Genomic DNA, 14,950 nt, shown 5'->3' with positions numbered 1-14,950 from the left:
CCCCATTTTCGCTAGTGCATAGTAGTAGAGCGAAATAGACTGGTCGTGACAAATTCGCCTACAGTTTGATGAGTTTGATTGCCTATTTGATTGTTGTAGTGTTTGAGCGAAAATGATGACGCAAAGAGACCGAAAACTTACCGTTACCACGATAAGGAATGGGAGCATGATTATTTCTTAGTACTTTCGTATTAAAATCTGCAATGCTAGCGTCTACGCGAAAAAAGAGAAATACAGAACAACATTTCAAAACTGCACGCAAAACGTATGAAGTGAAATTTCCCGCTTAAAGTGAGTTACGGAAAAGAAAAGTGGACAAATTAAGATCTCAACTAGCAGCAGTCGGATTTCATGGGGCCTAATACAAGGGGGAAAGCGGTAATCATCGCATCGTTCCGCGTGAGCCACGTCATTCAGGGACCGAGAAGTAATAAAAGCGTTTGCTGAGGCTGCTGACTTGCTGTTTGGAGTTTTCAAAAACAAACGGCATGGTTCAGACAGCTGTTAATTGAAATCAAAGAGCTTCTAAAGTCGTCTAAACATGGTGAATATGCACAATTAGAGGATTTAGCATTCTTCACAGACTTGACTGAACTGCTGAATGAGCTGAATGTTGAGCTGCAGGGACTAAATTAAAATGTTACCGACATGATCAGCAGTGTCAACACGTAAAAAAAATGATAAATGTTCTCAAGTAAGCTTCTCAGTACTAATGCTCACATTAAGGTAGGATACTTTTTTCCTCAAATGTGGAACATTACTTTTTCACTGTAGCATGAGTCACTTGCTTTTATTTGCTGTCATTTAGTGATGGGTATAGTTATTATACTGATGTGCCCACAGCCTGTTCTTCCTATATCAGAGCTTCAGATTCACACTGGTAGATCGTGCTGGGCTGGCAAATGAAAAAGTAGATTACATTAAAAAAGGTTGGGCACCCCTGAGATAGATTATAGTAAAATCAAAGACTGCAAATTAATGTACTCTATAGTAGACTACTTTGTGAAGTCACAACAAATTCTCTGTAAAAGATTAAAGATTTTAACCTAATTTCACACCACTACTTTATAAAGATAACATCAGAATCAGTGAACAATTAATCTAGTATCTTGGAAATTTTGAGGAATGTATTGGACATTTTTTCTAAATAATACAATAAATTCACCAGGTTTTGGGAAAATGCAAGAGTTTGAAAGCATATTGGTATACAAATCTGAAATAAATGCATAGATAATGGATTAACTTAGATACAACCGATTCAATTTAAAATTTCACATTCACTAACACTCAGAAAAATATTTGTGGTCATTACTCACACCTTCAAAGTAATTTTACAAGCAATGGTAATGCATTTCAAATGTACTGTCAAAATTGTGCACCTTATACTTTTAAAGCTCAGTTCAAAACTCAATACACTGGTTTACTTTGAGATTGTCATTATTGTCAATTGCTAGGTTAACAATTTGTCCAGAATGAAAGAGTACAGTTTACAAAGCACAGTATGTATTAGCATACTACTATCAGTGATATCTAATTCCTTAGCCTAATAGCCTAATAATTTAATTTTTCTCTAGGAGCTGGAGAGACTGGAGGTGGAACGCATTGAGATGATACGGCAGCATCTCTGTCAATATACAACGCTACGGCATGAAACAGACATGTTCAACCAAAGCGTAAGACATCTCCTTCTATCCTTCACATTAGGCAAAAAAAAAATCCAGTCATGCAAAGTAGACATAGACCTTGTTTAGAATGCATGTTTGAGTTACTATAATTACTCTTCTTTTATGATATAATTCTTTAAAAAGAGTAAGAAGTTACTTTTCTTTTATAATATTAAATTTGGGTTTTTCCATTTTGTGAGAAAAGTTATGATTGGTGTAACATAAAATTTCACCCTGGTGGTGGAAACAAGAAAACAGCTGGAAACCTGTACAATGTCCTTTACACTTTTTAAAATGTATTACTAACAACCAAAGTTTTCAACCTGTAATTGGAAAAATCATTTATTTGGCTTATTTAAACTCTGAGAACAATAAACAATTTTTCCACACATTAACAAACATTTCTATATAATCAAACTCTTAGTAAAATTTCCATTACACTGATACAGAGTATTATTGATTTGATATTACCTTGCTTGGATTATTGTTTAGTGAAAGCACACTGTATGCCAAAGCAAATTGTTTTCAAAAATAAAAATAAGAAATTAAAGAAATACTACACATAATGAAATGGATAGAAATGTTTTCAAATTAAAACAGTGCTGTAAAGATAACATTACTGTATGCTATAAAACAAGGAAAATAACAGCCATCCAATCACAATCTACTGAAAATCTAAGCATAATAAATGTGTATACTCAGAAACCAGTATTATTCACCTGTATTTTGCTAAATTTCATGCTAAATGCTACAAATATTACAAACAGCATATCTCTTTGTTCTCAGTTACAGTATGTGACTCGTTTGAGAAAACACTCATAATCATACTAGTTCAAGTACAAGTGACACCCGAAGAAGGATCCACAGCCAAAACATTGTCTTTCTTTTCTTCTCTTTTCAGCATGGAATAAACCTTTGATAATCCCCTGTACTCCTTTATATCAGCGTTTGGTTTTTGCTCCAGCTGAGTACTTAATCACAAGCTAAATTATTTCAGATATTAATCACGTTGGTAAATTTGCTTTTAAAAGGTCAAATGAGATTTGTAATTAGTATCAACCCTCTGCCAGTTTCTGAGTGTCAGAACTGCTCTCCTTAATCAAGTGTGCTGCCTGAAATGTTACCAACTGGAGATCTGCATACTGAAAAAGGCTCATTGACTGATACTTTGTCACTGCCACCTGTGTCTGTCCATCATCAGTTGATCAACTAGTAAGAGCTGTTCAGTCCAAAGCAGTGGAAAGCAAGTTGAGGAAATGCTTTGTTCTGTATACTGATGTTGTTGGAAACAGTACCCTTGAAGCTGAGTATTGTTGATACTCATGATGAACTTAAGAAACAAATAAAAGTTTAAAAAAGCAAATGAATTAAATCAGCAGTTAACGCTAGTTAAATAGAATGAAAAGCAGAAAACAGTGTTCCTCTAGGACTAGGTTTGGGACCCACAGCTTTAGATCAAGATATCCCTGCATTTAGTTATACAATAACATGCATCCATATTTTTTTTCACAACTCGGCAGTTGAAACAGTAACAAAGACTTTCATGTAATAGCTTATTTTGAAAATAAATCCTAATAAATAACACCTTTGGTTCTCCAGTTCCTGATCAATTAAATCCATCTTTGTTCATATTTTACCTTCAATGAGTGCCTAAGTCTCTGCAAACATCCAAGAAATGTTCATACTGTATATGAAAAGGCTTATAGGGCAGCGACCCTAAAATAAATCTACTGAACTACACATTTATCTCCTTAAACCCTTCATGGGAAACATTAAGCTGAGTAAACTTTTTTCTTCACTTGCAATTTTCTAATATAGTACATCTTTGTTTTTTTTCATTGCCATTTCCAGACTGTGGAACCAGTAGACCAGCTGCTTCAGAAGGTTGACCCAGCAAAGGACAGAGAGCAGTGGGTGACAGAGCACAACACAGGCGAGATCAGACCTATTGACCTGGAGATATAGACAAGCCGCCAGAGATCACGTTATATGATGGTTTAATGACAGTTCAGTGATAGCAGGTTGAAAGATTTTGTATAAAAGTTGTGCATCGGATTGGTATAGTAATGGATACATTTATTTCCTCAAATATAATTGAAATACGGTAACCTTTTATTTAGAAAAAATACAGAATCTTTTTGTTGATCTGAACTGTTCTCTACAAAGGGGTTTTGACAGACTCACATATTCTAAATAGTTAAAATAATCATTGAAAACGCAACACAAATTCAAAACTGATTATTACTGAGTCGATAAAACAACACTTGTGGCTATAATGTAAGCATAGTGAAAATGACTAAAATTAGGGTTAAAATTATTTTATGTGATGGTATGATTCTACATGACAATGGAGTTTTATTTTAAATTTCAGGATCCATTCTAAAGGTTACAGCCTTACCAGTCTGATTTTTTTTGTATTGATGGTCAAAGAGCATTTTTTCTATAGTGCCTTTTTTAAAGAAAGAAGAACAAACAAAAGTCATTTATAAGTTAACATTACTCAGCTGCTGTTCATTTACTTTTCTTGCAGATTAATATCTGTGTGTTCACCAGTGCTGGTGAAGAAACCTTTCGCTTTGCATGCTGAGCATGTATAATATCAACATAACTTCACTGAAATGCTTTTGGCTTGGCAGATTCCAATTAGCATTCTTCATTCCAAGACTTATACGGGACTCCTGACTACACAATTCACAAGTATAGTAATTCGATTCACAGTCTGCTTTGGTGTAAACTCAATACTTTACCTAGCATTTTTGTGCACTAAAGATGTTGAACGACTTAAATTATTAATACGTAGTGCTGCTCTGAAAAGAATTGTACAAAGACGTAAGAAAAGCAACTTTATACATGTCCTAGTAATAATATTCAGTAAATGTATATATCCTTTTTGTCAACCTGTTGTTCATTAACCTATTTTGAGAATGACTCCAATAGTAAATTGTACTAATAATACCTTAACACATAAGGACAACAGAAGTAAATAATAATATGGGCTTTATTACTCTGAGAATACTTTTATTATTGTCAACATAAAGATTGCTGAGGTGTATTTGAAAATAAAGCAGAAAAGAATTTCCCAATTGCAGTAAAAAGTTGAACATGTCCTATCCTTTATGGACTTTCATTGTAAAATGGCAGTTATTTAATGTCTAGCCTCAAGCTACAAATATTGCATACTACACTAAATACAATACATTGTGAGTCATTAATACATTTCATAAAAAATACCTCTTATAGTTACAGGTCAAGACACAAGATGCATATATTTTGTGTTTTTCTGAGAGGTCTGATATATTTAATTAAACAGAGGCTTATGAGGCCTTATTGTATGCTTCAATATTCCTGGAATGAGTCTATTAGAGAAGGTTAATTATATTTTGTTAATTATCTTAAGAATATAATATGGGAATGACAAATGTTTCTCATGACATTCACAGATTCTTCCCTTAGATCTTTCAGTACTACAATAATTTTAAAACCAACTTATTTTCATTAGATACCTAACCAGAGATTACACATTAAAACTACAGTAAAACTACAATAGGTAATTTTCCAAGCTGGGTATGTTCTTGATTATAGGTCTGTATATTAGTGTGTTGGTGTTTAGTGTTTGAAATGTATGTGTTCGATAACCTAAGCAAATATTTGGTTCCTTAACAATTTGTATGAGTCTTGGTGCCTGGAAAATAAAGAAGTTAAATGGAAAACCTCAAATTGTAAAAGAGTCATCAGCCACCATGACAAAAAATGTATATATTGGAAAAGAGATTTTGTGAATGTTCTTGTTGTTTTGCAATACCTGCAGTTACCATTCTGAAATGTGTAACGTTGTGGAAAATGTGAGGTTTTAGTGGTCTTGAAAAACTAAAATATTTTTATATTGCTGTTCTGAAAGATTAACAATACATTTTAAATGTTTTAACTTGAATATTAAAATAGATATATAAACAAAATGCATAAGCAAGCCACGCAGAATTCCAATCTCTCTGTGACCTTTTTAATATCAGATACAGACATTAAGGTTAATTAGCTTAAAAAAAAGGAATCTTTTGTCTCATAAAACATGGTTATATGCACAATTTATTATTTTCCAAGCTTAGGTTTTGCTCAATTCATTTTACAATACTGGATTTTTTTTTTTAATGTTACAGTTGTATAGTATATTTTCATATGAATCATTCAGTTAAACAGTCATAGTTCTGAATGCTAGGGAGGATTTTATAATATCTAATATCTGCAATTTAACTATAGGATGAATTCAGAAAGGCATTAGGGAATCTGCAGATGGCTTTGCCAGCTTGTATGATCATTGCTACATGCTATTTTATTTACTTACAGCAGGTGTCAGTAATGTAACAAGAAAGACAGGAGCCCATTCTGGTGGAAATCATAAAAATAAAATTGCATTTTCATCTAGTACGTATACTACCTAGTAGAAAGAATAACTGGAAAATATTCATAGTGCCTGTTCTGAGACAGAAATGTAAGTTTGTATTATTTTTATTTATTGTTTTCTTACCCGAAGGTACCTTTTGAATAGTTTTATAGTTACTACATTTTGACTTTAATATGAGAAAGCCCTTGAACTTTCATTTAGTAAAAATTTGTATTTCTTGTACTTTTAGAGCTAATGATTTTAAGAGCCAAAGAAAACTATTTTACACTGTTTTAACAAAAGGTAATTTTTACACATTGCAAGACTTTTAACCATATCCAAAACTTGTACAATGAATGGATTTTGATTTTAGCAGTTTTTGTAATGGTAATTAATAATAATTAAGGCATTGACCTTGAAATGGAAACTGAACCTCCCTTTGGAATATGGGTTTTGATTATACAAGCTTTGGCTAATGTAAACCTTATTATCATTCATGTTAGCCAACTTTGGCATATTTATATATTTTTTGTATCAAACTAAAGCTCATAATAAAATATTATTTAGGTTCTAAAGGAACAAGTAATAGGTTTATTCCATGCTTAAAAGAGAAGAAAGAAAACACAACTTTTTCGCTGTGGAGCCTTCCAAAGAAGGCTCCATAGCCAAAACATTGTGTTTTCTTTCTTCTTTTTTCAGCATGGAATACATCTATTTCTTCTTCCTTTGGAGCCTATGCATGCTGACACAGCTACCCACCTGAACAACTTATTTAGGTTGTAGTGAAGAATTCGCCAGAATTCGTACAAACCTAATTTACATGCATATAAATTTCATTCCAAACAGTAATGTCGTCAGGATTCTTCACATGGTGATACTAGATTTTTCCCTTATTATGAAAGGTGTTCACATGACAAAATGTTTAGCAACCTAACTCGATTTTTAATGAATATCTTTATTAAAAAGCTTTCACTGTCTGTGAATACAATCACAATACAAGCTCCTATATGCCGTTTTAATTGTTTTTTTTTATTGTTAAAATAAATTTTAAAACAGGATTTAATTCAACATAATCTAGACATAACTGTAGGAACTGAACAATTAATTCAAAATTGTACTTGCTGAATAAGAACAGTGACCATGGCACATACTGTATACCATAACATCCATGAACATATATAATATTGAACCACAGTATCTATTTTTGTACAAAGAGTAACAGAAACTATAATTTTCTCTCAATTTTCTCTCAAGTGTCATTTTAACTGGATACCACCTCCATATTTCCTACATGTTATCATTCATTAACACTGGCACAATTTTATATGTTCACTTTTTTTTTCTCTTGGCTTGGAGAGACCCGAAATATTACAAATGTACTGTATATATGTTATTATTGTTTGATAAATTGTATTAATACTTCAATATTGTGCAAGCTGTAATATGGAAACTTGTTCTGTTTAAAGTATGTAACTAGATCATTGAAAGATTGTAAATGTTCATATAACTGCTATTAAGTGAATGTTTTTCATTAATATAAAATATATTGATTAAATACTATGTCAGAGTAATTGTGAATACATTTTTCTTTTTTATAATTTACATGAAATCTCTTTTTATATCCTTTACATGCAAAACAGATTATGTAGCAGGCACTTACTATTTTGAGGGGTGCACTTTTTTTGTTCTGCAAGGGGGCTGTTTTGTTAACCGTTCAGATCATGATAACAAAATGCAACTTGCACACAGATCTACCAAAACACATTAAATTAGAAAAGCACTGTCCCATGGCATTTTGTAATCACATTGGATCAATGAAACCTTATTTGTCAATGACTGTCCCTTGTGGTGAAGCATGATGGTCTTTTATGAACTCAAAGATGACAGATAAGCCTTGGGATCTGCACACTCTCCGGAAGGTTGAACAGGTATCTTCTCAGGAGAAATTTAATGATGTCTGAGATATAGAAAACAGAAAAAACCAAGGCAATGAGTAAGCCTCCTGAAAATATTGCCAGTAGCCATATCACCCTGCAACTCACAACTGGCAGCCTACTGAAGCTAAGCAGGTGTGAGCCTGGTCAGTACCTGGATGGGAGACCTCCTGGGAAAAACTAAAGTTGCTGCTGGAAGAGGTATTAGTGGGGCCAGCAGGGGGCACTCACCCTGCAGTCTATGGGTCCTAATGCCCCATAATAGTGACGGGGACACTATACTGTAAACAGGCGCTGTCCTTCTGATGAGATGTAAAACCGAGGTCCTGACTCTCTGTGGTCATTATAAATCCCAGGGTGTTTCCCATTGGCCCTTATCAATCATGGCCTCCTAATAATCCCTGACTTCATTACTTTGCTCTCCTCCCCACTAATAGCAGATGTGTGGTGAGTGTTCTGGCGCACTATGGCTGCCGTCGCGTCATAAAGGTGGATGCTGCACATTGGTGGTGGTGAGTCCCCATTACCTGTAAAACTCTTTGAGTGGAGTGTCCACATAGATAAGACTTTATTAATCCCGTAGGGAAATTGCATATTGTAAGAATGAACAAAAAGACTGATAGATGGAAAATAGAAAATGCAGAATGACTGTAAGATAAAAGGGGCGGTGGAGTGAGAGAGCCACCATACTAATCTATGATCATGGCAGGAAGGCTGTCAATTGCTACAGGTACAGTACCTGATAAATTCATGTAACTACAAGATATAAAAGAATATCACATTTATAATTATATAAAACAGTTTTATTAAAGAACTAAAAAAACATTTTCACAGTCCATACAATGACACATAGTATTGGATACAATTTTATGATGGTAGTGTTGGGGAAATAGTGGAGAATATATTAAATGCAGTAAACCATGAAGACACAACACAATGTGGAATGTCTCATTTCTTTAACATTTTTAAGATATGTTTTCATAAAGATTAAATATATTTCTGAAGGTTTTGAACTGATATCAGGAGTGCACTGAAAAGGGAACATACAGTACTGAGCAATGTGCAAATAATGACTATAGGGAACAGGGATAATAAAATATTATAACATTCTAAGGAACGTACCTCTAGCTAGAATTTCAAGGAAAATGCTAATATCTGACATTATGCAAGTCATTATTCAGGAAAGAAAGATAAATGCCAACCAACTTTTACTATTAAGTGTGATAATTCTGTGTATTTAAAATACGGCATTAGAATATTGAAAATATACTCAATTCTACAGTATATCCACATTTCTATTCTTGACAGAGGTTTATATTCTGAAGGACAAATATTAAACAGGGAGCTTCTTGTCTTAATTCTAAGATAAAACCCTGAAGCTGAAGCTTTTTCTAAAATCAGGGCGGGCTGAAATATAATATGTAATAATATGCAGTATTACATATTATATGTAATGTAATTTATTTTTACTCATTAAAATCTGTAGGTTTTCTAAATGTTAAGTAATATATATATATATCATTTTACTACTTGCCATACTGTCAAGACATATTCAACGATTTCTACTAAAGCCTATTTTTATACATTCAGTACCACATGGGAAACCAGAAACATAGCAAACAGTTCAGTGTGACAGTTCAATTTCACGGCACAATTGTGATTCAACAAATTATTCAATACTTGATTAAGAGGAAAATTAAATCAAGATTTCAATCTACTAGTCAATCTCAAATTCCAGAGTGCTTTCATATAGGTAAAAGCAGGAACTCTGTGTTAAAGTAAACCAAAGACTAGGCTTGCACATTGTGACTGGTACAGTAGGCACTTCAAAGTATTCATTTTTGCCTTATGTTTTAGGTTTGTACAGTATGTCAAACTTAAAGTTTTTTAATGGTAAATCTGGGCTACACTTATTTAACATACGGTAAACATATTCTATGGGTGCTATTTTTCTGTATTAAATATTCAGAATTAAATTTCGACAAAAGAAGATACTGATAATGCACTGGCTGTGGTTCATATAATTTCTGAATTTTCTCATATGTAGAATGTAGAATTTCATTTATAACTATAAATGTGTAAATTATGTTTTGACCTAACCTTATTAATACCTTTATTAAAAATAAAATTACAACTTTACAATATGCAAAAAATGCCAATGTTTCATTAAGTGTTCCATTCCATTAATTCTTATTTGCATTTTCAACATAGGGTCTGTAGCTTTAGCTGATGCCTTTGCTGTGGATCATAGTTAACACTCGATTAAGAACAATATCAGCACACAGTAGTAGCTAAACAACTAAAAAAAGTGTAAGACCCAATTTATGGCAAGAAAGTTTCTAACTTTGAGAGCTAGAACAGTGTCTCTGCAATGAATGACCAATCATAGACATTATCAATTGGCAACAGATCAGAAGAAGTATTAACAAAACAAGTTTCAAAATGTCAGTGCTAAATAAACTCAAAGATCACATGCCAAGCACAGATCCTTGGTAAACAAATTAATATCCATGTTACAGTATTTCTGTGTGGAACAGTACAATCATTACATTGTAAACTAAATAACGGTTAAGTGATGTGGTCATAATCTGTACAATCTTTTTTTAAAAGCTTCCTGCAGTACCTTTCATACAATCCATAATACATTTCTATTTGATATTTTATAGATATTTGTTGAAACTCAGTCAGGCAACTTTAAGTTTCATGTGATTAAAAATACTTGTTACCATAAAACCAAAACATATGAAACGGTTGATGTGTTTGTATTGTTACACCAAAAAACAGTGAACACGGGGAGACTAACAAAGGACAAAAAGAACAAAATAGTTGTTTAATAAAATATAAATGGAAATGTAAGGGTTTTTGGTTTCTAGTCAGATAGTTCTTATATCTTGCTACTTGGTTTGTAACAGGTTTCAGAAGACAAAGACAACACCCCACCTCTTAATTTTTCAGCACGGGGATGCAAGCAGATTAGAGCATTCTTTGGTGTGAATCTTCTGAGATGAGGGGCAACATCCTGGCTTTTAAAGTAACATTCAAAATCAAAACCCCCAAGCTGGAGGAAGGCTGGGGTATGGGAGGGAAAAGAATACAAAGCAACACATTCTGAAGTAAAAAGATTAATGTGTTTATACAGGGTCAGGAAATTAAGTTTACACTATTAATTGGGTGTTGTCTTCTCCCCTGAACTACTGCTTTTGAACTCCATTGATCATTTTAACATCCTACTGTACTTTAACAACATATCTGCCACTACTCAATCATGAGCTTTTTCAGGGAGTTGAGATAGGCAGGGATGAGTGATGCAGTGTCGTCATCATTTATGATCTTCTCTGCCCGACCCTCTGAGCCTGCTGAGCTTGGAGACCTGACAAGAGCTGTGAAAGGTGTGCTGTAACCCTATGAAGACAGATACCAAAAGGCACTTTACATTTGTAATATTGCTTAATGAAATACATTTGCTAGAAGTATCTACAGTGTTAGTACCTATTCAACTGCTGCACTTATTAAAACACATAGACCACCTTTTCTCCTCATTTTGACCTTAAGCACAAGAAACAAAAATGCTTTAGCAAATGGTTGAAGGAATGATCAGGACAGGGCAACATAGTTGAAGACATATTGATATCAGAATGCCATGGCAATATGGTCAGTGCTTCAATCATTGGAAAAATATACTGTATCTCTTTTTTATTTAATTAAGAACAGCCTCACAGCTTTTGGGTCATGTGTTTGATTCTGGGCTGGCCTTCTGTGTGTACTCACCATGGCTCTTCCTAAACTGTGGCTGCTAGGGGTATGGAATAGATTAATTTACTACAGTACCTGTCTTGTAGATCCTTAATAATGTACAGTAGAATATTAACCACAACACAAACACTGATGACTTTGTGCTGACAAAAAAGAGTGGTTACAAGATATTAAGAATTAGTAGACGTTTAATTTTTATGTATGGTTAAAAAGAAATGTCCTTGAACACATTGTGGTGTCTTTGTCTGTATTTGGTTTGGTATCATGTGAAGGTTTCTCATTCAAATTTAACTAACAAGAAAAAAAGGTAGAGATGCACATACTGAAGAGTATCCTTTGCCAAAGCTTGCCCGGTTTTTGGTCCTGATCTTTGTAAGGGCTGCCTCTGCAATATCTGCTCTCTCCTCAGCATCGTCTAGTTCGTGGACTGTCTTCCTGTACTTGGCCAAATTCATATTGGCTTGTTCCTCCTGAAAGGGGATAATAATAATAATGATGATGATGATGATGAAGAACAGGTAACTAGACCTCGCTATTAATCTGAAGAATGAATACCACCTTCATCAAACCTTATAGTATTATTGATCACAGTTTGGACCCTCATTGCAATGAAGCAAAAATCACTTGAAGTTCCCCAAATGTTCATCAGACAGCGTCAGATAAACAGCCTTTTAAGAACAGCCAGGATTTCCCTCAAGAATGCAGACTGCTAAAAATGTTATGTACCACAATAGTGGTGGTTGTTTTCTTAACAACCAACTTCTTTACTAAACCATAAAAAAACCCAAACAAAACACGTCAGAGTCTAAACAAAACAATCAAACCGGATTTATCTTTCTATATACAATGTTTTACTGTCTCCATTTCCATTTTTCGAAAGTACCATTGTTTTGAGGGCTATAAAGCTACAAGAAATGTTGGTTACTAACATTTGAATACATATTTTCAGTTTCTAAACAGAAGCTAACTAACCTTTGGTATTTTTTAAGTGAAAGATTATGCTTGCTGAAATAAAAACCAAATGTTATTCAATTCAAATGTTTAAAAATACGGTTTAATTTAAATTACTATTTTCAAAAGAATTGCAGAAAGTCCTGTGATTAAATGAGGAACTTAATGATTGACTATTCATTTTACAGCAAGCTTTGCTTTAATTTGTTATGATCAAGCAGTTAACACATGACAGGAAATAAATAATTGCATTACAAATTATATTGAAAGAGTGGCAGAGCAATCTTGAAAACATGCTAAATGTGAGTGTCTAATTATTTCCTATCCTATTTAAATAATCTAATTTGTATTTTTGTGTTTCCAATATAATTCTCTAAATACTGCAGGGAAAAAATAACATTGTGATCATTGCTGCAAGTGAAATGGATTAATATATACCAATAAAATGAAGCCTGTAGAATTTGTACAGATTCTTGTTTTTTTAATTAGGTTTTGAGTGAATGAAGTATTTACTTAGAGTAAAGGTTTATCTACACAACCTGCTGAGGTGATTTCCATTTCTTGAAACTTGACAGTACAGGTACTGTACTGTAATAACTCACTAAATGTATTTTGTTTGAAAGAGATAAGAGACTAAGTTTATTTGTAGCAAATGCATGAATTGAGAAGATTAAAATAATAGAATGGAATGATTTTTAATGCTTTCTCATTTGTTGGCTTAATGAAGGGGTTATATTATCATCCGAGGGCTAGAGGACTGAAATAAAATCTTAAATATAAGTTGTGCAAAACACAGTCCCCTTATGTTTATTGAGATTAAAGAGAATAAATCCACTGCATCGTTTGAACCATATCCTGAAAATAAACTGCAACCCTATTCAGCATTCAACAATTCAGGTGCACTGAAAATGAATTAAAAGGCTGGGAATCTCAATATTTCAATTGTATTGGGTTCATACCTATTTTAAGTGACATCAGAAACATGTTAAATGTTATTAAAACCCCTTGAACAACCATCACAACCTGTTTTACAAGTTGCCACTATTGTTAGGCTTTTCAAAATAAATAACAATAAACTTGAGAACCAAGGAGTAATTGTTCACTGTTTTGGTTCACAAAAGTACTTTCTTTGCTTGGTTTTATAGGTGTTCCATTAGAACAGCATTAATTTTATAATAAACTTAATAATTGATTAAGAGTAAATCTACTTTTTGGGATTTTATAGATATTTTAGAATATTTTAGCTTGCTTGTGAGGGAATAAACTAAAAGGTTTTTACTATACTGTACAGTAAGTGTGTATTATATCTTGTAAACTACAGTATATATCCTTTTACTTACATTTTACTAAATCCGTCTTAGGATATCTGGTCTCAAAAGATAACTTAGCCACATGATGTCATGACATAGTTCACAGGGAAATGACCGAATGACCTCTCCTGGAACAAAGGGTCAATTCAGCAGAAGGGGCTGCTTGTCACGCAAGCTGGCAGTAAAAGATATATATGTAATGGTCAGCTTTTGAGAATTACCATATATAGCCACAATGCAAGCAGAGAGTCGTGTGGGATTGTATATTGTATTGTTTGTTCCACTATATAAAGGAGCACTGTAAACGTTGATTTTTAAGTCTTGTGCCACACGATGCAAGACTTCCATATGCATATGAATAAAGACGACTTTCAACACACAAAAGATCAGCTGATGCTGTGTTTTCTGGCACTACACTTGTAATCTCCAGATTGTTTAGATACATTGTTTAAAGTATCTAAATATTAAATACATATTAAAGACAAATAGATGGGATAGAATGAAAAGTTACAATGGACAATACTACATATACTGTAATATGTCACTAAGCATACATGGGTCTCAAGATCCCCAAGATACCATAGGAGTCCATTAATTCATGGCAAAAGAGCTTGATTTTACCAAAAGTGCAAACACCATGGCAGCAAAACTCATTCTCATGCCAAAAATCAGTACAGTACCGCTTCCTCTACTTGTCTCTTGTAGGCCTTCATCTTGTTCTGGAGCCTCTCTACCAGCTCCTGCATCCTCTGCTGGTTCTTCTGGTCTTCCTCGGACTGAAACACCAGTTCCTTCAAGCGCCGCTCATTCTTGCGCAGCGTCTTCACAGTCTCAGCATGCCGCTTCTGCTCAGAGTCCAGCTCCATCTCTAACTCCTTCACCTGAAAAAGAGCAGAATGCAAGTGCCTGCACACACTGAGAAGAATACTTAAGTAGGATCCACCAGAGTGTCACATTCTT

The 14,950-nt window shown here is 33.6% G+C and overlaps 2 protein-coding genes and 1 long non-coding RNA gene across 11 annotated transcripts in view; 1 reads left to right on the top strand and 2 right to left on the bottom strand.

The window, feature by feature from the left end:
- The window catches only part of gas7b (growth arrest-specific 7b), a 121,907-nt gene extending 114,294 nt beyond the window's left edge, over window positions 1-7,613 (top strand). For all 3 annotated transcript variants that reach the window (XM_088599576.1, XM_088599578.1, XM_088599577.1), the window contains exons 13-14: window positions 1,575-1,673; window positions 3,516-7,613. In XM_088599576.1, coding sequence (XP_088455702.1) covers window positions 1,575-1,673; window positions 3,516-3,629 — 213 coding nt within the window. In that variant the 3' untranslated portion in view covers window positions 3,630-7,613. The remainder of the gene's footprint in view (window positions 1-1,574; window positions 1,674-3,515) is intronic.
- A 1,144-nt stretch (window positions 7,614-8,757) lies between these two features.
- LOC148652624 (uncharacterized) overlaps window positions 8,758-14,950 on the bottom strand; it is a 102,445-nt gene continuing 96,252 nt past the window's right edge. Inside the window, exon 2 of the long non-coding RNA XR_015925383.1 lies at window positions 8,758-9,361. This is a non-coding gene — a long non-coding RNA (uncharacterized LOC148652624). The remainder of the gene's footprint in view (window positions 9,362-14,950) is intronic.
- The window catches only part of LOC148652625 (putative uncharacterized protein MYH16), an 86,077-nt gene continuing 79,884 nt past the window's right edge, over window positions 8,758-14,950 (bottom strand). For all 7 annotated transcript variants that reach the window (XM_088599567.1, XM_088599568.1, XM_088599572.1 and 4 more), the window contains 3 exons: window positions 14,671-14,871; window positions 12,053-12,199; window positions 8,758-11,378 (listed from right to left, as the gene is read on the bottom strand). In XM_088599567.1, coding sequence (XP_088455693.1) covers window positions 11,232-11,378; window positions 12,053-12,199; window positions 14,671-14,871 — 495 coding nt within the window. In that variant the 3' untranslated portion in view covers window positions 8,758-11,231. The remainder of the gene's footprint in view (window positions 11,379-12,052; window positions 12,200-14,670; window positions 14,872-14,950) is intronic.

The sequence above is a fragment of the Lepisosteus platostomus genome, chromosome 11 (assembly GCF_059453375.1).
Source record: "Lepisosteus platostomus isolate fLepPlt1 chromosome 11, fLepPlt1.hap1, whole genome shotgun sequence".
NCBI classification, from domain to species: Eukaryota; Metazoa; Chordata; class Actinopteri; order Semionotiformes; family Lepisosteidae; genus Lepisosteus; species Lepisosteus platostomus.
This window is presented reverse-complemented; position numbering and strand designations above follow the sequence as displayed.